We start from the raw sequence: 23,914 nt of genomic DNA, 5'->3' as shown, positions 1-23,914 counted from the left end.
CATGGCATGAGGTGGGGATGTTGTGGTGTGTGATGGGGGCACTGTATCAGGAGAGGCAGGGGCACTGGTATCATGGCCTGGATGCCAAGATGTGAGGCCTAAGGTGGAGGTGCCCTAGTGTGAACTATGAGCGTCATAGTGCAAGGGAGCGCTGTGGCGATGTGGCTGGGGTGCTGTGGTGTGAGGTGGGGATTGCTACAGTGCAAAATGGGAGGCGGGAGTGCCAGAGAGTGAGGGGGGCACTGGGGCACCCTGGTGTGAGGTTGGGGTACTGGAGCATGGGGGAGGCCACTGGGGCACTGCTGAGGCTCCAGGGGACACCTTGGCATGAGATGCCATGGTCCCCCTGCTGACAGGCCATGGCGGATAGTGCTGCCTGGTCCCAACCCATCCCCCTCCCTTTAAAGCGCAGAGACCATGGGTCTCCACTGAGGCTGCAGGCTGTTTCCCTCCCTTCCCAGCTCAGCCCAGACATGGGTGCGGTGCCCTTTAAGAGGGAGCCAACCTAGACCTGAAGAAGCAAGAGGGGAGAGCGCATGCGCGGGGAGGGGGCGGGGGAAGCTGGGATTCAGCGCATGCGCGGTGCACATGCGCACTCGCTCCCCCCGCGCTGGGGCTTGTCGTTGCAGCTTTAAGAGGTTGGCGGCCTGGAGGGTCCGACCAGCCCCCCCTCCTCCCCCCCCCGAGGGAGCAGCCTAGACACCCCCCTTCCCGGGGAGCCCGGTCGGAGCCCCCTCCCCCGCAGCAGGGCTCGGGGCCGACCCACCGCTCCGTGTCACCTCCTCTCCCAGGGGGCGAGCGGCAGAGACCCCCCCCGGGGTGTGAGGGCTGCGGGGGCCCAACATGGCGGAGGCAAAGGAGGAGGGACCCGGAGCTCGTGCCAGGGTGAGCGGAGGGGGGGCCCGGGGGAGGCTGGGGAGGTCAAAGGGGAAGGGTCAGGTGGGGGTCAGGGGGAGGGGGCGTGTGGGAGGCGCCCTGGGGAAGGGGCCGCGCTTGCAGGGAGTGGGGCAGCCGGGCTGGGGATCTGGGCTGGGCTGTGCTGAGCTGGTGGGAGGGACTCAGGCGTCCGTTCCTCTTTGTCCCCGGTAAAGGGAGCGTGCAGCCCGCCTCTGCTGTTGGGGCGGAGATCGGGACCTGGCGTGTGGATGATGGGAGAGCAGAAGGCATCTTTTAACAGTGGTCTTGAAAAGATGGTTGTCTGGAAACGATCCTTCTTTCTCTTCCCCTTCCCCTGCCAGCCAAGTCTAGGTAGTCTATGGCAGGAGGTCCTGACCTGGCTGGGAGTGAGATGCCATCATAAAACATGCAGGGGATTCATGTGGGATGCAACGACCCAACAAGTCCCCACTAACTAAGAGTATGAAATCCGGTAGCTAAGGTGCATTTCAAGTGTTTAAAATTTTCTAGGTTTCCCTAAAACTGTCCGATGCAAATCAGTTGAGTGATATTACCTCTTTAAAATTTTGTAACGGAGTGTCAGTTGGTCCTCCAGGTGTCATTATTCAAACAACACAATTCAAGTTTATTAGGTTTCATTATTTGGATTTAATTGCCTGGCTTTCCCTTGTTTAAGCACACACTGTAGTTGTTTTTAAAAAGTTATGTTAATTGTCCATGTCAAACCAAAGTGAATTCTCAGCATGGCAGCCTCATCCAGTTCTTAGCTACTCAGACTGCAGCCACTATATAAGTACTATTAACCCAGCTAATACTGAGACATGGTCCTTGAGTTCCACAGTTAAGTCTGCATGAATATCGGGCATGTTATTTTACCACAGTGATAAGGGATCTCAATAATAAATTTCTTATTCCCTATGTTTAGTTGCCTAAAGAATAGTTGATAAAAATAAGTTTTAAAGCATTTTTCTAAATAAATTTACAGCAAGTCAGTGGCTCTTTTCTGCATTTGTATAACTCCAGCTGAAAACTGTCAGTAATAAGTGAATCAAGGCTAACCTGGATTTGAGCTTCTGATTTAGAAATGAAAGTTCCATATCCCATTACCATTCTTCTGAGCTGTCCCATTTTCATTGTCTGAGAGATGCTTTTTATGATCAAGTCATTTCAAGTTCTGGACATTAGACTCAATGAGAATAAATTTAATTAATGTGCTTCAAATAACATGAACCTTGTGACTGGTTAGTTGTTAGGTAGAATATGTGAATCTTCTGGATGTAATTGGCGACACTAAGTTTTATATTGCTCATCTGCCATAGGGTCATGGAACATCATCATAATGTTGTCCTGGACCCCGATCCTTCAAACACTGATACATTTGTGTAGCTTTATACTCAGGGGCAGTCCCATTCAACTTGGTGCAACTGCCCACAAGTGTAAAGTTTATATATAAATGTGTGTGTGTGTGGGATCAAGCTCTCAGATACTAGCAAGAAGTTAGGAGGGGAGGGACTTGATGAGAGAAATACATTTGAAAATACAAAGCAAAACTTCATTTCCACTCAATGTAGATGTTAGTAATATAGCTCTTCTGTGAACTGTATCTTTCTCTTAGGTACATTATGCAGTGTTTATTGCCAAATATATTCCATCTTTGAGAGGAGATATTTGGGATACGCAGTGGTAATGCACTGTGAAAAGAGGAAAATTGAGAATCTCTTTCCTTTCTGGATATCCTAATTACCCTTAAACTTTCTGGTAGCCTAATAAGTTATAATGCTTGCGTATTCAAAAATTGCTCTGATCTGTGTTATGAACCTCCTCCATACCCCCCATCTCATACCTTTTGCAAGGACTGTCACTCCAGAGTGATAGTTCTGTACATGTTGAAATAGTCATCTTGCTAAATCCATTGGATGCAATCTTGCAACTTGATCCAGGAACATCTGCAAAGAATGAAGGAAAGATTAACTCTTTGCCATTGCAAAAAAACAAAAAGCTGGCCTTCTCTTTGCTTTTTAATAATATTCTGCAACTTTTAATATTAAAAAAATCACTATCAAAGGAGATTAGTGTTCTCCCCAAAACAACACTGATACATTTTAGACTATGAATAAACCTACTTAAATGATTATAAAACTACTTTTGTATTTATAAATGCTAAAGTTTTAAGTTGAAGGTTGTCCACTAATATGTCATCTACTAAGAAGTGAAATTCTTCCTTTTTTTTTTTTAGTGCCTCAAATGCTCATGGCACTTTCCTCTTAGTTTACTGTAATGTCCCTCTTTTGAACAGATTACAACTTAAACAGGGCATGTATTTATTTAGGTTCTTATTCTGTCACCCTTACTGAAATCAGTGGGAGTATTTGTGGAGTAAAGTACTAAGTGTGAGTAAAGTTAGGCAGCCTTGGGGCCTTGGACATTTAAATTAGTGCTGACAGACAAGCTGACATCTTACATTAATAAGACAGATATCTTCAAACATTTGTTTAACTTCTGTATGATTCTTGTGCCATTGAAAATGGAAGGAAATGTTCTCTCATTTGAGAATTGCTATTGCTGAACCTCCTTCAGTGGTGCAAAGACATTATAAACAGCCTTTCATCTTGGCAGGGGGTTAGACTTGTGGTCCCGTCTAACCCTATGATTCTCAAAGGCATTTAATGTCACAATCCATCTCTCAAAGAACATGTTGCTACCATTATCCTTCCACACTTGGCTGCTATATGTGAGTGTAATGGGCCTGATTCTCTTATACATTGAGGCCATTTTACATTGCCAGAGCAGTGTAACGGGGCCTTTAAGGCCCTTCACACAACTAGAGCTGTGTAAAGTGGCCTTGCAGTGAGAAACATGCCCAACATTCTTGAAATGGACCTGTTTCCATCTTCACCGTCTAATAATGTCTAAATAATATCGTAGCTGATTCTATTTACTGAATTTTCTTGAAGGACTCCTGTCAATAGCCCCCTCTATCCAGATGGCTACTGTCTTTACGTTTTATAACAAGTTCCTAGCTGCATAGAAACAGGGCTATTGTAGCCCAGTCCTGTTCTTGCTGATAACATCTGTGCTTTGTAATCGTGTATACCTGTTAAAGTAAGACTTCTCCAGTAGAAGACTTTTCATCAAGCACTTGTCATTAGGGTGGCAGCTGCTCCTGCTTTCTAGTGTCTTAGCCTATTTTTTGCTTTCCGTTCTATAGTGAAAGCAGCATCATGTCTCTACTGGTGAAAAAGGGAGACAGGCAGAGAACAGCAACAGACGTGCATTTTTTAATGTCAGATGTCTAAAGGGAACAGAAAAAGGATGTGAAAGGATCCATATGGGGAATTACCTGGAGAAGAAATTGAGCTGTGTGCCACAGGGAAGATTAAATGGATTATATCAGGAATGCAGTAGGAAGTCTGGCGAGTTGGCCTCTTGTGTGGAACTGGTTCCACCAGCAGGTAGTGTCTGCACTGCTAGCAGCATAGTTCACCCTGAAGCAAAGACCACATGACAGGTGAGTTTGAGAGAGATAGGAGGTCTGCTACCCTGGTTTGCTGTTTAGCCCTCTCAGGGAAAAGGACATACATCCATAAGAAAGGTTAGGAAATAGTGCTCACCTCATAATTTAAAATGTTGTCTCGATCTCTGTTTACCCTTTCCTTTTTCTTAGTTCTGTCTTTCTGCAAATGCTACTTTCCAGAAACTGCAAGGGAAACAAAAATAAAAGTAACTAGTTTTTTAAAGACTTATCTGTAGCTTTAGGTTACAAAAATGTTGTTTGTTCAACAAATGCATGCTACTTACTGCCTTTGTTTAGACCAGTTGAAAATTGGTAATGTTGTGAAACCCATAGCTGCTTTGTATTTTCCATACATTTTTGCTACATATTAGAAAGCATATCTCAAATACAAGATTTGATTTATCAGTGCAAAATTATTGCTTTTCTTTGGCTTTTGGCAAAAAATAAATTAAAAAGGTAAAATCACAGTTGGTCACGTCAAAAATGTTTTTGGTTTGTTTTTTTTTAATCCATCCAGCGAGAACTAACAGTCAGATTCTAGGAATGCTCTAACAATAGTATTGTCTCTAATTCAATAATACTGCAGTGAAATTGCACATTTCGAAACTTTTAAGTGGCCTTTCAGATGCATATGCAAATTGGAACACGTTTTGAAGTTTCAAAGTGTCTATGTGTAACTCTTAACTTTCACTGAAAAATATATATGATATTCAAATATCATTGTAATTAAAACTTCTTAACTGTGGTTTCAATTTTATGGAAATCATAGAATTTATCACTTGCTTCAAAAACGTAAAATTCTAGCTGTGCAGCAGTCCTCTCTCCTCTCCCCCGTGTCATCTGCAAATCTCTTATTTAGGCCATGATTCACCAGACTGAGATTGGCAAAGTATAAGAACTTCAATCATTTTTCTGATTTGACAAATGTTGCAGTTGTCTTTGTGTGCCAGTCCACAATGCAAGTGCTGAAATAACCTTTTTCACACTATGTTGCACTGTAGGATTTTAAACACGGGAGCATAAGACCAGAGAATTTGGGCTGCATTCTCATTTATAATAGGGCCACTTTACACTACTCTGGCAAAGGGACTGAAAATGAGAGTAAATAATATCTATACCAGCTTTAAGTCTTGCATTGCATGTGGTACACAGAATATTGTGGCAGGATGAACTCAACTGAACAAAAATTTTCTTAGAGCAGATGTTCCTATATCTTTTGTTTACCTTTTTTACTGAAATTTATTATTTTTTCAGTAAGTTATATAAGTTCTCCCTTTGATTCTTGAATATTTTCAAAGTTCCAACAAGTTTAAAAGTAAATGGAAATTCTTTGCTTCTTCATTCTGGTAGATACTGAAATATTTCATCTCATGATGAAGTATTGTTTAATTGATACTGGCTGTTAACATGAGTGTTTATGAAATTTGATGTTACCCTGTGAAAGTTGCCATGGTTCTTTTTGAAAAATGACACTTTTTCCATGACCAAAAAATGTAGCATTAGCTAGAAAATTGTTTAGGGAAATCAGTAGGGTTTTAAAAAAAAACAAACAAAAAAATCTGCCTTTGGGAAGATCATATAATCAGCTTTTACTTCAGTCTTTAATATGTTGATATTCAAAAGACTCCCATCTAAAGCTAGGTTAATATTAGGTAAACAGTGAAATATAGGTGGTAGAAATAATGTAGAAATATTCACTGTGTAAATAAAAATAAACCAAGAAATGTTTAGGTACAAACAGTAACAAAAGGTAATTCCTGAAATTAGCATTTGAGACTGATTCAACGTATACAGCATTCATTAAATTTTCCCCTTAGAGCTGTATCCATAATTATTCACAAATCACCAAGAGTGGAATCTTCAGTCATGCTCCAGAGACAGCGAAGGCTGGTCCAACTGAACACTGACAGTAGAGCACAGTGAAGTCTGGGATATGGAACACTAACAGTCTCATTATTCCTCAGGCCAAAGTACAACGCCTCTGTACTAAACACACAGTAATAACAGAAAAATTAAACCCCAGACTCTCTCAGTTCAGAATCGAACAGTCCTTTTGAGAGCACCATTCAGAAAAAAGTCCCAGTCAAATGGCACTACAGCAAACATCAAACCTATGCTTTTTCAGCCACAACAGAGTTCTACAAATAAATTTCATTCTGTAACTAGAAAGCATAAAAGTTCATCTGCCTGTTTGAATTAAAAAGATATTAAACCATATATACAAATACTCAGGCTATTTACTAAAATTCAACACCAATGTTTATTAAGGTTGTCAAGGAATTAAAAAAATTAATCGCGATTAATCATGCAATTAAAAATAATTGTGATTAATTGTGTGATGAAGCGCACTGTTAACAATAGAATACCATTTATTTAAAATATTTTTGGATGTTTACTACATTTTAAAACTTATTAATTTCAGTTACAACACAGAATACAAAGTGTATAGTGTTCACTTTATTTTTTATTACAAATATTTACACTGTAAAAAACAAAAAAATTGTATTTTTCAATTGACTTCATACAAATACTATAGTGCAGTCTTTTTACCATGAAATTGAACTTACACATGTAGAATTATGTACCAAAAAAACTGTATTTAAAAATAAAACAATGTAAAATTTGAGAGCCTACAAGTCCACTCAGTCCTACTTCTTGGTTAGCCAGTCGCTCAGACAAACAAGGTTGGTTACAATGTGCAGAAGATAATGCCTGCTTCTTGTTCTCACTTTCAGGTGCACTGTAAATGAGCGTTGCCATGGCACTGTTATAGCTAGTGTTGCAAGATATTTACATGCCAGATGCGCTAATATATATGTCGATTCATGCGTCAACCACCATTCCAGAGGACATGCTTCCATGCTGATGATGGGTTCTGGTTGATAACGATCCAAAGAAGTGCAGACTGATGCATGTTCACTTTCATCATCTGAGTCAGATACCACTAGCAGAAGGTTCATTTTCTTTTTTGGTGGTTTGGGTTCTGTAGTTTCTGCATCAGAGTGTTGCTCTTTTAAGACTTCGAAAAGCATGCTCCACACCTCGCCCCTCTCAGATTTTGGACAGCACTTCAGATTATTAAACCTTGGGTCAAGTGCTGTAGCTATTTTTAGAAATCTCACTTCGGTACTTTCTTTACGTTTTGTCAAATCTGCTGCGAAAGTGTTCTTAAAATGAACATGTGCTAGGTCATCATCCGAGACTACTATAATATGAAATATATGCAGAATGTGGGTAAAACAGAGCAGGACACATACAGTTCTCCCCCCAAGGAGTACAATCACAAATATAATTGACGCATTGTTTTTTTTAACAAGCATCATCAGCATGGAAGCATGTTCTCTGGAATGGTGGCCAAAGCATGGTAGCGCATACAAGAGTTTAGCATATCTGGCATGTAAATACCTTGCAACGCCAGCTACAAAAGTGCCATGCGAACGCCTGTTCTCGCTTTCAGGTGACATTGTAAATAGAAGCAGTCAGCAGTAGCTCCCATCAATGTAAACAAACTTGTTTGTCTTAGCGATTGGCAGAATAAGATATAAGACTGAGTGGACTTGTAGGCACTAAAGTTTTACACTGTTTTGTTTTTGATTGAGATTGAGTTTAGTTTTAGCCTGTTTTCCAAAATATCTGCTCTGTAGACCAACACCTTCTTATTTTTCTGTAAGGACATTGGAGTGTCATGTGCTTGCATTATGGTAAGAATTTCTATATCTTTTATGTCTCCTAAAATTTCTTCACGCCTTCTGTCGACCATGGAGTGAGTTTTCTGGAAAGTATCCCAATGAATGAAGGTGTTCTAGGCTGCTGGTAACAGTCATTTTGAATGCTGTCAGAGGAGCCAGATGCTACAGGAGAAACAGTCTAATCTTTACCACTAGGGTCCTCATCTTGGATAGTTGTTTCTAGCATGTTTAATTTATGTTGGCTATTTTTACTGGGGCATCTTGTACAGACTGTCTTGGTTTTGTGCTTCCATTTATTTATATGGTGCAACAATTCCAAACTGTCCTGTGGAGCATTTGCTGGTGGCTTGCTGAGAGTTTTTGGGTCACATAATACTGGTGTTCTGGTTTCCACCTGTTTTCGGAGGTATCCAGACTACATATAACAGACATTGGAAAGGAGGAGGAGCATCCAGTCTAGCCGCCTCTACTAAAAGCCACAACTATGTAGGAGGAGAAGAGGAAATAGGAGCCAACCATGGGAACTAGACCCACAAGCTGGACTGGAATTTTAGCCACCAGCTGGAGGGGAATGTCCAGGATTATGAGAGTAGGGGAAGGAGAGGATCAGGTGGCAGGGCACCATGTAAAAGGGAGAAGAGGAACAGGCAAAAGAAAGCATCAGTAGGGAAGATGAATTAAAGAACTAAAGTCAATGTCCTGATTACATTGTTTCAGGAAGGACAAAACACATTGTAGTAGAGTATCTAAAAACAAATAAAGGCTTTCCTATCTTTCATGTAAGCAACCGTTGTAGTTGCCACAGGACAGTTATGGGAAGGGAGGCAACTGTAGGCAAAGACCACAGGACTGTTATCTGGTCCACCAGCCAACCTATTACTATAATGTCGACCACATGGTGAAAAAGTCTAAGAACCCCTGAAGTAATATTTCAGCAACCACAGGTTACCTCACTCCTGTATTGTCCTAATTTATATGCAAAGCCCTCTTGTAGGTCTCTTATTTGGGGGTGGACTAGAGCCAAAACCAGAAAAATCTAAACAGAGTCTGTTTCCATCATTGTCTTCAAAGACATATTGTAGTAAGTCTAATAAAACAACCTATGTTCTGTTAGTAATGTAATTGCTGACAAAACAATTGTTACTGTGGTTAACTTGTTAACCTCTTGGAGATACACTGAGCAAAAGAAAGTGTGACTCTTTAGATTCTGGTATGCTGGTCCTCTGGCCCCAAACAGTATATTGGTAGTCGTCATTATTAGTTGGCTGTATTATTTGGACCCAAATAGTTTTTAAATGCATGTGTGTTGTCGTTTTATTCCCCTAATGTGATCAAAATCTCAATCCTGTGAGATACTGAGTGACCCCCTCAGCTCACATCGAGTTAAATGGGAGCAGACGGCTCTCAGCACCTTGCAGCATAGAATCTCCTAACTGAAAAAGTGTTAATTTTTTGGAAGTTGTGGACAAATTCTTCTAAGCATACTCTTTCAGCCTGGAAAATACAAGCATTCTAATGGGTTAATAAAATATGTAAAGTGAAACTTGGTTTGGAATAATTCATCTAATGAATATCACATTGGTAACATTTGCTGCTAAAATGTATAGGGCCTGATTTTGATTTCATCCTGGTTTTTATACCATTATAACTGACTTCAGTGAAGTTTCTCCTGATTTACACTGTTGTAAGTGAGAGTTATTCTAAAATTCTAAGTGAGTTGCAAAAGTGTTTCACCACAATCCAGGGATTTGGAGGATGTGTGTGGAATGACTTAAATGGCAGGAGGAGGAAGGATGTCACTAATGTAACCAACCAATTCCCCTCACTCCCTTCCCACTTTTTTGTTTTTTTGTTTTAAATGGTTGTAGATTCCAGGCATCTAGACTGGCAGGCTTCCGCTCCATGTGCACTAGGCTAGTGGTTTTGCAACCAGCACAAAACTGCTGCAAACCACAGCCTTCCTATAGGGGGCCATTGGGCCAGGTAGGAAGGTTTCTCCTCTTGCATTTTTTGGTGAGGATTTTTTTATGGGGGTGGAAACCCCTCCTGCTTTTATTGAGTACAGACTAAGAATACCAAATAATTTGAAAAAATATGTAATAAAGTGTGTGTATGCATGCGAGGAAACCATTTGCCTGACCACCTATAGTTTTGTTGCAGTCTGCAACTGAGATTTCTGGGTGGGTGGGGGTCGTGCAGCATAAAGCTGGGTTAGGCTTCATGTATAGTAGGAGCCTAGATGCTTGGGTAAAGATGCTAGCAACTCACTGTTAATCTATTAAGGATATTTTGAGAATTTTATTTTGGTGCTTAGCTGGCCTAATATCCTTGGATGAAGTATAGCTTTACATTTTATCATGAACAACAAGGTCAGAAGCAATAAGAAACAGAAAAATGTCTTCCTTGGTATTTTTTAATGTGTATGTAGAATTGTTAGGAATTGTCTATGCTTTAAAAACAAAACAAAACCCAAAACTGTAATTAACAGGACATTATCAAAGTTAGGCAAACATTTTGATGTAAAAAAAACCTGGGCCGAATCCTATGAGGAGTTCAGTATTTACAGTCCCATTGATTTTAAAGGCTACACCTCACAGTATTAGCACATTTATCTACTTTGCAATTATTCTCTAAAATGCGTGTTGTGATGCAGTTTCTTTGACTTAAGAAGAAAATTGGCCTGTGCACTGACAACCCATATATAATTCCCCCCCGCCTCCCATACATGTGGCGAAATGGGAGGGTCTTGTTGCAGCAACTTGTTGATACTTTCCCATTGTTAAATTTAAATTTAGTTGTATTTTTTCTGTTTCAGAATAGATTTGTATCTAAAAATGCTTACCATGTAGTAGAAATTAAAATCCCAGAGACATGTTATAGCAAAACTTTATTTCAACTATCTCCAGAAATAACACAGAAATACATTACACACCCACTGCAACTGAATGGCAGAAATAAGACGCTTGCTACAGGCAGCTGAAACTGCTGAAGCTGCTAGGGGGCTCTGTAGAATTAAATAGCAGTCTTTAATGCACAACTCTGTGGCTCTCTTATTCACAGATCTCTATGGCTCTTCTGACCTCTAGGGGTTCTCTTCCTGTTGAAGTGCTTCTTTTCCTGTAGCAGGTATTTGCAGCAGGCTGGCTCTTTGTTACCCTCTGCTCTCCTCACTCTCTAGGTGTTTTGAAGGTATGAATCAATTGGTGTCTCTGTTATTGTGCAACAGGAGCCCTAAGAATGGCCCACTGATTAATTTTAACTATTTGTGTTGTACAGGTTTCAAATCTAGGAGGGACAATGTGATTGGCTGAGTGCCTAACAACCCTCCAGTGATGTCATGCACCAAGGGTCAGGGAGCACTTCCTGACTTCATTACACCTGGGTTCAGGAATATTAATTAAATTTTGAATGACCTTTTAAAAAAAATATCTGTCTTCTGTAAAAGTTTTCTGTTTTCCAAAGTGATGGCGTAGGCTGTGGTGTGTGTGCATAAGGGAAACTGCATAGGAGGTAGGAAAATGTGGAATCTGTGATTTAAAATGTATATGTATATTACAGTTGACCTAGCATCCCTGCTCATAATCAGCCCTAAAATCTATGTGGTGAAAAACAGTGAACGGAAAAAATATTTCAAGCTTCCAAGGGGTTTTTACAAAGGAACAAGAGAGGGAACTTAATGGTTTCTTTTTAAAAAATGTTGTACTTACCTGTTTTGCATAAAAAATGAAATTGCCAGCCTCAAGGCAGCTTTGCTCTTTGTATTATACAACAATAATTATTAATTATTGTTAATGGTTTATGGATGTTGTTGCAGTTTTGAATGCCATTGTAATTATGAGCATTTTTTTTAACTATTACAAATTAAAGTGTATAATACTAAACTACAGTTAATACCCTTCTGTCACCCATGCCAGGCAAAAAAAGGGGCTAGTGGTAAGCATTCTAGTGTCTAATAATTCTGCAGTGTAGTTGTTTAGATGATTAGACTTAGAAGGAAGTATTAAACTTAACCACAGCATATCAGATTTACTTAAATTAATCTGTCAATTCTGCTAAATATTTTGGTGCCCAGCTTATCAAAACCTTATTTTCTTTAGACAAGCTAACACCTAACCAGGCTTCTTGTGTGCACAGCTGAAGAGCATTTTTCTCTTTGCACTTTGGATATACAGAATACAAGCTAATGTAATCTTCAAACTAGAGAAAGTACCTAAAACCCATAGTCTTCTAAAATATCTCCATTATGAAAAATAGCAACATGTAACTTTTGCTAGTTTCAGAATTTAGCTGTCATAAACATATCTTAAGTAATACCTATCACACTAAGTGCACTTTATAGAAATGATGTGACATGAATACATAGCAAAATAAAACATCGTCTCTTAGAAAAAAGCTCTTTGGCTAGCAAAGTGGTGCAGTAAGCCTACATCTTGCCTTAATTTATTAAAATCACTTTTGGGAATACACTTGGAACTTTAGGCACAGACTACTGGAGCTTGGTGTGCTCCATCCTCTTACAGTTCCTCATCACTTTCTCAGAACATGGTCTGTAATCTGGAGGCAGCTGCTCTCAGGTCCTTCTAGCTAATAATAAATGTGCATCATAAAAAAGTGTGGGTGAAAGATACAGTACACGGAGCTCTGCCCTGCAATGTGTGGGACACTTCATGTGATATGCAAAGTGCCCCCCAGTTCCTACTGTCTTGAATAGGAGTTGAAGATGTTCAGCAAAATCAGACCTATAAGCAGTAGGATCTGGTTTCCAAAATAGTACTTGCTACTTGTATAGCAACTTGCATGTTTAAATAGCTTTACAGATATTAAGTGATCCTTACAACATCTTTGTGAAGTACTGGCATCCTCATGCTAGTTTGGGAAACTGAGGTGCAATGTTCAAATTAATTTTCTCCAGGTAATGCAGTGAGTCAGCAGTTGAGCCATGATGAGAATTCATGGACTCGAGTTCCATACTTTGATCACTAAAACAGTGCCAGCGATGTCAGGAGATGAAACTTGGGGCAAAGTGAAGGCAGTGTTCAGAAGAATTGAAAGTGGTATGGACTAACAATTTTCTCATGTTGACTGGAGCTGTATAAATTACAGTAGAGCTACCATGAAGTATTGTAGTAGGGGAGAGGATCAGAACATTGCCTTAAATATAACACAGCATTTTTTCCAGTGTAGGAAAAAAACTATATGCAGAAGTACCCAATAAGGCCTGTAGTAGCTAGTGTGAGAGTATTATGATCCAATGGTAAGGAGTGTGTCAATTGTGCTGTTATCTATTAAAACCTATGTGCAGTCAAGTCAGGACTAAAAAGTGATGTAATAATGTGAGTAGCAAGAACACTCATTTATCTTATTTTATTGCTAATTTTTGCAGCCAGCTTCCTTAAAACTGCTTTGGGACAATGCAGGTCAAGCAGCTTTTTATGAGGAAAAACTTTCCTCCCTCTCCTGTTTGTTAATTGCAGTTGTTGTGAGTGTACTTACAATATCACACCAGAATGTCTGTTATGGCATAATATGGTAATTTATAAAAACCCTGCTGTTTTAATTTCACTGTATTACTCAGTGCAACAACACTTTGGTTTTGGATATTGACTTTTTCTGTTTCCTGTAAGATGGTGATGTTCTCATTATCCCAGTTTGTAGTAGTTGTGTACTGCTGCTTGTAATCAGTAGGATACTGTCCTGTGAGCAAATTGCTCTACACAGTTATGTACTATTTTGTATATGAAAATAACCTCAAACTCTGAAGCCAGCTCTTTGTCCCCATTGGCTAACTATAGGAATACATTATTTTTCTCCTAAAATTTTCTAGAAATGTTTTTCTAAAGGATTGTGTACCGCTCATCAGCGCTACCCTGGTGGTAGATCAGACACTTGAAGGGTGAGCCTCCTAAGATTGCACTATGGCAAGCAAAACATCTACCTTTTTTGAAAAAGCAATAGCCAATCTGCAGACTTATATTTTTAGGACTTGATGATGTGTGTTGCTCAGACCCCTTAACCTTCAAAGACTTCTGTGGGAGTTACAGGTTCTCATCATGTCACAGGGTTCTGCTCTTAGAAAATTAGGCAGTCTAGCCTCAACTTTGGAAGGTCAGAGGAGTTGGGGAGGGGTGGCTGAAAAGGGAAAAAGGAGAATGCAGGTGCTGTACTTGCTAGGTAGTTATTCAGTGCAGCAAAAATGAAAGAGGTTGTCTTTAGGTACCTCTTCTGGAGACAATCTGGGCAATTTGAGTCCCTACCTCCAAATGGCTCTTGGGGTCTGTTCCTTCAATGCAACAGTGTGATAGTAAAGAAGAGCAGGAGCTTAGATAGACTAAGGAGTGTTGGATAGGTCAAGAACCAGGGCTGCTCTCCCACAAGTAGGGGCCAAGCCATTGTTAGGGGCTTCCTTGGAAGTTCAGTGAAAATTCCTGTTCAGTACGCAGCAGTGTTTTTTGTTTAAACTAAACAATATTGGGATGCATAAGGAATGGGATGAAAAAATATGTTTAATATCATTGTACAAGTCAAATATACCCACACTTGGAATACTTTGTTCATTTCTGGGCACCTACTGAAAGGCTAGAACAGAATAAATAGAGGCCATTCAGAGAGAGATGACATTTGTTTGGGGGCATGGAAAGACTTCCATGGGAGGAAATACTGGGACTTCTTAGAGAGACGACAGTTCAGAGAGAGCATGATAGACGTATACAAAGTAAAGGTATAGAGAGGCTAGTTGGGCATTCTTATTTACCCTTCTCAAAATACAAGAATGGTGGGGGGACCCAAAGAAATTGAAAACAGCAAATTCAGAACTGCTAAAAGATGATACATTTTGTTGTAACAAATAATTAACATGTGGAACTTACTTCCAAGAGATAACATGGAGACATAGAACTTAATAGGATTAAAAAATGGATTAGAAATGTGTTTGAGAAGTGAGAATATCAACAGTTATATTACTTAGAAAAAAGGGATATAAACCCTCACTCTTCAGTGCATAATTAAACCACTGATTGAGAGGGGAAGTTTTCCCCAGTCCCAATAGGCTGGTCATTGAGTTGTCCATTTTGATTTTTGCACTTGCTTATGAGGGTTTCGGTGGTGGCTAGCATCAGAAACTGGACATGGGACAAGGTGGACCCGTCATGTGTTATAGTTCCTATGTGCTGAAGCTTTATAGGTGGCCTTATTGGCAATAGGCAGAGAAGCTTCTCCAACACGTCTAGACTTGGTACCTCCATTCCCAGTTCTTGCTTCTGTATTGACCTAAGCCAGGGGTCAGCAACCTTTCAGAAGTGATGTGCCAAATCTTCATTTATTCACTCTAATTTAAGGTTTTGTGTGCCAGTAATTCATTTTAATGTTTTTAGAGGGTCACTTTCTATAAGTCTAGAATATATAACTAAACTATTGTTGTATGTAAAGTAAATAAGGTTTTTAAAATGTTTAAGAAGCTTCATTTAAAATTAAATTAAAATGAAGAGCCCCCCGGACCGGTGGCTAGGACCTGGGCAGCATGAGTGCCACTGAAAATCAGCTTGTGTCGCATGCCACCTTCAGCACCCATGCAATAGGTTGTGTACCCCTGACCTAAGCAGTTACGCTCCCGTATGTCTTTCCCAGGTCAATTACTCCTTGTTCCTGCTGTGGGTGAAGGCTCCTCCAAGTCTGCTAAGGGTCCCAAGAAGAGAACCTATCAAGGAGGATATTTAATTCTAAGGTGGATTGTGTGATATACTGTATATAAAACTAGGGCCTTCAGTGGTTGTCAGCAAAAGTAAAACAAAGTAGAAATAAAAACACACTAGTGATCTATTCATGCTTTCATGTATGCTTTGAATCTTGTAAAGAGAATAAATCCAAAAGTATCTAATAACGTCCAAGGCAAACGTACACATCACCTCTCATTCTGACAGCTCCATAGAGGAAAGAGACAAGAAATCCAAAACAGGTTTTTCCTTCAAGAACAATCTGGTGCTTAAAAATGTGGTAAACACTTTAAAGAGCCATTACAAGCTGTCTGGATTGCAAATATTTTTCTGCCTGTTCAGAAAAAGAACTTGGTATTGTATGTTGATGCCTAAGGTCCCATAGTGCTAGGTGCTGTACAAACATTGCTTACAATCTAAGTTGAACCTCTCATTTCCCTGAATGAAACAGTTAGTTTATTGAAGGGGAAAACCCTACAGTGACAATTCACAGGATCTTTCACCTCCTATAAAGTGACAAAGGATTGTACAGTACTATGTCAAAGCGCCCAAGTTAGAGAGGTCCTCTACAGGATAAATATCCTTTTAACAGAGATTTGTTTTCCAAAAGACTTCAGTGATGGAAAAATTGATGTGTTTGTGAAGTGCAGCTTTCCAGCTTCAACATCCTCTGTGTCGACTCCATTATCACCTGATTCCGTGTCAAATTGATCATGACAAAGTTTTGAATTCCATAAAGGACACATCCTAAAAATCTGCCATAAAACAAATATCTCTCTGGCCCCTTCTTCATTTCTAACACTTTATGGTTCTGAATCCCCTCCATGGAGCAGAAGTAATTAGGATTCTAATATTCCAGCCTCCAGTAACTACAGGACTTCAGCATTTCGCCAGCACGTATGGGATCCAAAGAGGAGGAAAGATTCTGGGAGCTAAATTCTGAACACATGTAGGATGACTACCAAAGGCTATGGTGGATCCTAAAAATTAGTTCTCAGAGATGCTCAGGAGATCTCAAACGAGCCCAAGAATCACTTAATATCTTAATGCAACTCAAGAAGGAAAATGAGTTTGATCTAATGCCTCACCTTCATTGGAAACTTAAAATGCCCCACTAGCAAGTTCTCTCTGGTATGTTCTTTGTCCTCATGAAGAAGAGTGAAAACATTGCTACTGGACTTGGCTGTAGAACTGAACCTTGGTCCTTTTTTGTGTCTCCAGGAAACTTTCAGTCTGGATACATACTGCACACGCTGGGGAAATGGAAGCAAGTGCCCACTGAGATTCTGCTACCAGGGACACTTCCAGTACTGCATCCTTCTCTCTTGAGTTCTCAGCATCTAGGAACCAGCACTAGGAAGAGTTCTGGATTTATAGATCCTGATTTTATTCTCACATTGATTTTACACTAATGTAACTCAATTCACTTCAGTGGAAATACTCCTGATTTATACTAGTGTAACTGAGAAAAGAATTGGGCCCATAGACCAGCCTCAGTTTTGCATCTTACCAGACATTGGCAAATTCATTGCTGCAGTAAGAAAGCTCAAACCTTCCAGGATCTACACATTACTTGTGCTCCAGATGAGGAAGGCAAAGATTATCCTAACCTCGATGGAAAGTTTAACTTCTTTACTTCTTACAGTTGCCTTAAGAAAGCAGATATGACTTAAAACGGAAGCTTTACCATTTCCACTGAAAGGAAAGATATGTCACCACAAGAAATAATAATAATTCTGTTGGACATTCTGGTTTCCTTGGTGCACATTTTGGCTTTGAAAAGCCCCAAAGGATGCTATCAATGTTAACATCTATCAGGGAGTGTGTACTGAAAATAAATGTTCCGTACGATATATAAACACAAGCACTTTTCAGTTCTGTGCCTTACTCTCATGCACTGTCAAAGCTCTTAGGAAGTAAGGTGTTACTGTACTTTATATGTGCGTTATGGAAAAGGGAAGATTCCCTGGCAAATGGCAAGAGCATAAGGTCAATGGAAGTTCTGTGTGCTGGTGTTTCTATATTCATAGTGTGCTGGTCACCTTAGTATGTGGGTATGACAAAGGCTAATTTGGTCTACATTAGGTCTTAGTTTCCCTTGGGTGGAATCCCTGATCTTCTTCATTTATTTGGGTGTGTGGGATTTTTATTTTTTTTTTGTGGGGAGGGGGGGATTAAACTAAATTTTTTTTTAATTTATTTTTATTTTTTTTACCCTTTTTCGTAAATGAGGCGGTATTAATTCTAAACCTCCATGCTGGGCTCTTCTGTACACTACTAGAGCAGCTACAATGAATGTCACTTTGCAACTTCTAATGTAGTTACTTTATTCTGCAATATAATCCTAATTTACAAAATCTTATATTGACAATTTTGGTAGTGGTGGGTGGTGAATTTTGTTGTAGGGTAAGTTACATCACAATACATGACACTTGCCATGGATAATCGTGTAATGTTTTCCTTCTTACAGTTTGAAGACAAATCTAATTCAGTTTTTGACATTACAGAGAAATGTAAGTGCTTCTTTTATTTATATATGTATTTATGAGTAAGCTAAAGTTTAATGCTGTATGCATATTCTCTGTTAAATGGTGATTTTTCAAGACCTGCACTCTTTTTCCTTATTCATAGGTGGTGATATTCTGGATGCAGAAATGTCTGAGGACGCGGATCACAATTTAATACCTACCCTTGAAAGCATATCCTATGAAATGCAGAATCGAACAGGATCTGAAAACTCACTGCTGGATGAAGATGATTATTTTCTGAACTCGGGGGATCTTGCAGGGATTCCAGTTGTTGGGAGTGACAATGAGGACGATCAAAATTTTACTTCAAAAGACAGTCTCCCATCTACGATTCATGCTGAGGATAACCTGGAGGATGGAAAGAGAGTTACAGAACATGAATTGGACAGTGAAAAAGAATTGCAAATACAAAATGCAATCCAAAAGGACATCACTTCATCATGTGATCAGGGCCCTATATTTAAACCCATTCGGAAGGATTTTAGCATAGCAAGAGATAATGGTAAAGAGACTTTTTCAACAAAAGAGAAAAGCAGAGAAGGACCTTTCCAAGAACATGAAAAACGTTTGGAAAAAATTCCTAAAGAGTTGGATTCCAGATTGAAAAGCAGTCTCCTTGATAAAGCAGGTAACAGTTTAACCCACAGAAATAACAGCTCAGGAGAGGGGGAAAAAGAGAACTAGATACAGACCACTCATAGTTAGTTAGGTAACCCATTATCTTGGGGAGGGTAGTGTGTCCACCTGAATGCAGGGAAAGCGGTTTGCACTGAACCCTGAAATATGACAAACTCATATTCTAGAAATTATATATTTAGGCTCTTCTGAAAATTCTAGCCTTTAGGCATTGGATGCTTGACTCCCTTAGCCTTCTCTGAATATCTCAACCTAAACCCTGTTGTTGTGGCTTTATTAAGTGAGCTCAGTGTCACCTTAAGCTTTCTTACTGTGCTTTTGATCATGTTCTTTGCAGTCTCTTTATACTTCCATTCTTCTCTTCCATGATTTTTGTCTTTAAAAGTTTGTCAGTAATGCACTGATGCTTCTGCTATTAATGTGTGTGCCCTTCAAGGAATGTGCCTTTGAGAGTGGCATTGGGGGAAGGTTTGTTAAAGCTACACTAGTGCCTCCAAGTAGTCCGTTAGAGAGCAGCTTTGAGACACACTCTCTACAGGGACAAGGAATTTGCTTCTCGGACTCTCTCTCCTGCCATCACGGATAGGGCCAAAGGGATGCCTGGGGATCCTCTCCTCAGTCAGGGGAGCTTGAAAGTGGCCTGGTGATCCAGCTACCCATGCACCTATTTCAAACTTCCCAGGCTCTGCAAGCCTCAGTACAATTTGGGATGCAAAGCTTGACAGTAACAAAACAAGCTGAATTAATATATGATCCTAATCATGTTCAGAAATCTCTGGGGATGGGGAGAAAGTAGGCTGTAGGGCTGGCCCTGGAATGAGAGGTTTCTGATTGCTGCTTAGTGTTCTGCACAACTTACAGCTCAGGTATTTACTGCTGTGCATATCCAATCCTGCATTTTCAAAGGCTTGTAACTCTCTACAAGAATTTTAAAATCAGTGTTTTACAATCTCAGTTTATGTTTGAATCTCAGCATATGTAAAGGGAACAACACAAGGGCAATTTTTAAAGAGATAAAAGTGAATGGGATTTTTTTCCCCAGACCACGTCACTCTCAGGCAGAGACCAAGCACAAAATATTTCTGCCCCAGAGGGGCATATTTTGGAAAACTATGAGGAGCTTAAAGTTGAACTCTCAGAAACTATTTTTGCAACCTTGAGTAAAATGGCACAGCTATAATAATTGTTCACAAAGTTGCTATGTTACTTATGTAACAAATGCAGTATCTTTGAACATGTTAAGAAGAACATGCACTGAATACATCTCTTCATGTATTAGCTGCTAGTACTTATGGAGTGTGGGAGAAGGGCAGAAAAGCAAGAAATAGATGAGTCTTCTTTGCTTCCTTGTTTTGAAAAAATTAATAGCCAGATATAAATGTAAATGTAGAAACATGGCAGGATCCTCAGAGTTTATTCAGATGCAGATAACCCACAGGGTGGGGTATCTGTTTCAGAATTTTATGACCATTTCACTGATGTTGGGAAATAAATTGTCTAATAGAAGAACAAAAATCTTAATTTTGTTTGAGCGTTACATTTGACCTGCTTTGGGAAGGAAGAGGAGGAGAAGTTTGAATATAATACATAGGAGATACTCAGATACTATGCTGATGGACATTGGTAGAAGACCCTAGGCAGATTTGAAGCAGTTTTGTCTAAGAATTGTAATAACTTTTATTTAATATACATTTTCCCTAGTTACTAATCAAGTAGAAGAAACGTTACGGACACAGTTAGCACCACAGATTCGAGAAACTAACTTCAGGGTAAGTTATGGAACTCTCTGGTTGTTTTGGTTTTTGGGGTGGTTTTTTTTTTTTTTTGGTATAGCAAAATGTGTTTGCTTTGGGTATTTTAAAATAACTGCAGTTTGTCTCCGCATACATTTTTACTACTTTGAAAGATCAAATGCAGATTATTTTAATTTTGCCCACCCTCTTTGGATGTGGGTCCTTGATAGTAAAGTTGCTGTACACATCATTTAGAGACCAACTGCTAGACAAGTAGTTGCTTTTTGGTGAGCTCTTCTGCGGTGTCGCTAGCCTGTTTGCCAGAAGCTGGGAATGCGCAATGGAATGGATCACTTGACGATTCCCTATTCTGTTCATTCCCTCTGGGGCACCTGACATTGGCCACTGTTGGAGGACAGCATACTGGACTAGATGGGCTTTTGGTCTGACTGATTTATTGCTGTTCTTACGCAGGAGAAACTGCTTAATAGATGAAATCCTGACCCTGCTGAAGTCTGTGGGAGTTTTACCATTGACTTCAGTGAGGTCATGATTTCATCCTAGATTTGTAGAGCCTACTGTTTTTAAGTGTCTGTTGCTTTGTTTACAAGAGCCAAAGGATTTGAAGAGGGAAGGTAATAGTTACAGACAGGAAATGGTCAAATGGATATTATGTAATTCTTTTTCATATTATTGTGCCTCAGGAGCCTAGCTACCTGTTTGCTAGCAAGGAATCCATTGGTCAGGAGCTGGGGAATTCCTTTGCATCAAATATTAGAATTAAGGAAGAGCCTTTGGATGATGAATATGATAAAGCTATGGCACCACAGCAGGGACTGTTAGACAAAATTAAAGATGAACCTGATAACTCTGAGGTAAGTCTGCCATTACTTTTTATATTCTCGTTTCTTACATCCAGTCCTATAAACTGGATATGAATTAAATCTTGCAGTTGGTTGTTGGTTGAAACTTCAACCATACAGGCAGTACAGCTTAGTGCAGGGATTCTCGATCTTTTACCAGCCCCAATCCAAAACCAAACAACCTTTTTTCCTCCCAAGACCTCATATCTCAGAATGTTTCATACTGTTTGTTAGGTAAAAACCAAAATGCTGTAATACATAATTTTTTAAAAACAGCACTCAGATAAGTTTATGATGTCATTTGTGGCTAAAGTAGACACTTCGGTCCAGCCCATGGCTATGTCATATTTAAAAAAATCTAAAGTATAATTAATGGTTTTTATTGACTATTTTTTGTGAATTGTCATACCATAGCAGTATATAAAAATAGACTACATCTGCTGTTTGCATCCTAAAGGTTACCTTCACAAGCATAAGGGCTAGAAACAATTTTTGGAAATAAAGCTTAGGGAATGTCTGCACAGGGATAAAAAACCTGTGGGTGGCCCAGATCAATTGGCTCAGGCTCGCGGGGCCCGACCCCAAACATCTACATAGCAGTATTTTCAGGCCCAGAGCCTGAGTCCCATGAGCCCAAGTCAGCTGCTTCGGGCCAGCTGCAGCTGTGCCACGAGTCTTTTATCCCTGTATAGACGTACCCATACAGGCCTTGATTCACAAAAGGAATTAATCACATGCTTAACTCCCATTGACTTGACTTCAGTTATAGGAACACTTAAGTGTATGCTTAAATGCTTTCTTGAATTCTTGAGCTTTATAGAAATTTTTGTGACCATACAGAAAAAGGTTTAATGAGTCTAAGGTTGAGAACCATTGGTCTAATGCAGTGGTGCCTAACCGATGGCCAGTGGGCCATACATGGCCCACCAGAGCATTTCATAAGGCCCACAGCCTGCTTTAGCACAATATACTAATGGCTGGTTCATTAGTGTTTTGTCGTCATGTTTACAATATTTTAGATTACACAAATGTATAAATAGGTTGTTTCTATATACAGTATCGTCTATCTAAAAACATACAAAACAAACTGAACTTAAAATATAAATCAGTACAGGTGAGTTTAAATCTTATTAATATATGTAGAATATGTTTGGCCTCCCGCACAAGGTTGTGCTTAGATTTATGTGGCCCTCCTGTATAATAAGTTGGGCATCACTGGGTAGTGGATTGAATGTGGTGGCAGGGAGGTGTGGGCAGGATTTTAAAACTTCTAACCTATCTTTGTCACTTGATTGTTTTGTGGCCTTGAGCAAATCATTTGATTTGACAGTGCCTCAGTCTTCCTTATTCCTAATACGGGTATAATCTCATCCTCATAGGGTATTATGATGGTTAATTAGTGTTTACCTAAGGCTTTTAAAAATAAAGTGTGTGTGTGTGTATGTATATATGTGTGTATATATGTGTGTGTGTGTGTATATATACGAAGTGCTAGAGCAGCCAGGAGAAGACCAACGCAGACAAAGCGCCAGGCAAAGACAACGACCCTTCATGATGACTCATCTGACAATAGCGAGGGCGACATGGGAAAATCCTACGATGCTGGCAAAGGCTGGACTAAAAGACAGCACTGAGGCAGATCAAGCACGCACCGGAACCGGCACTGACACCAACTCCATTAGCAGGGGTTCTACACACAGAGAGCACCCAAGGTGCCGACCGGCAGTAGAGTGCCTCATAGACAGACCAACACATAGTGCAGGATGTAAAGATGCAGGCAAGGAACAAGCATACACTGAACTGCAACAAACAATGGCTGCATTCGTGGCACAGAACATTGCACAGCGATGCAAACCCTCGCCAAGACCAATGGAGACCCGCAAGAAGGTGTGGGAGAATACAAAGGCAAGATTCTGGGATCCAGAATCCCAGACGACAGGCAGATACCTGGCGCAATTCAACCAGACTCTCGGATATTGAGACAAGGACATAAGACAGCGGTGAAGATATAACCTACACCTGCATCACAGTGAACAAATCTAGAAGAAGGGAATATAGAAGCTGGAGAAGTATAACCAGGCCTGAAAGCGGAACTAAAAGGAGTGGAAAGGACGTCCAAAGTGATCCAGGTGGTAGAGCCCTTCGGCTGGACCCTAAGCTGGAGTGCTCCAACAATCCCAGGAACATCCCACATCAGAGCTCCTGTCCAGAAGAGTGCAGTGCTAGCACAGCAAATACTGCGCAGATACCCTTCAAACTCCCAGCCTCGGCGAGACCCGAAGGTTGAGTGCAGACACATACCACCCATCAGGGGAGCAGGGGATTTTTATCTATATAATATTATA

At 40.0% G+C, this 23,914-nt stretch overlaps 1 protein-coding gene across 6 annotated transcripts in view; it reads left to right on the top strand.

Moving 5' to 3' along the window:
- The first annotated feature begins 584 nt into the window (after window positions 1-584).
- LOC116817055 (zinc finger MYM-type protein 4) overlaps window positions 585-23,914 on the top strand; it is a 55,714-nt gene continuing 32,384 nt past the window's right edge. Inside the window, exons 1-7 of one of the 6 annotated variants that reach the window (XM_075060821.1) lie at window positions 593-885; window positions 4,106-4,405; window positions 15,724-15,820; window positions 18,280-18,322; window positions 18,441-18,965; window positions 20,675-20,742; window positions 21,411-21,581. In XM_075060821.1, the coding sequence (XP_074916922.1) occupies window positions 18,464-18,965; window positions 20,675-20,742; window positions 21,411-21,581 (741 nt within the window). In that variant the 5' untranslated portion in view covers window positions 593-885; window positions 4,106-4,405; window positions 15,724-15,820; window positions 18,280-18,322; window positions 18,441-18,463. Of the gene's footprint in view, window positions 886-4,105; window positions 4,406-7,343; window positions 7,366-11,236; window positions 11,290-15,723; window positions 15,821-18,279; window positions 18,323-18,440; window positions 18,966-20,674; window positions 20,743-21,410; window positions 21,582-23,914 lie in introns of those variants that run through there. The other 5 variants (XM_075060820.1, XM_075060823.1, XM_075060819.1 and 2 more) reach the window with 5 other exon arrangements.

This window comes from Chelonoidis abingdonii, chromosome 25 (assembly GCF_003597395.2).
Source record: "Chelonoidis abingdonii isolate Lonesome George chromosome 25, CheloAbing_2.0, whole genome shotgun sequence".
NCBI lineage: Eukaryota > Metazoa > Chordata > Testudines > Testudinidae > Chelonoidis > Chelonoidis abingdonii.
Note: the sequence above shows the minus strand (reverse complement) of the source record. Positions and strands in the feature narration are given on the sequence as shown.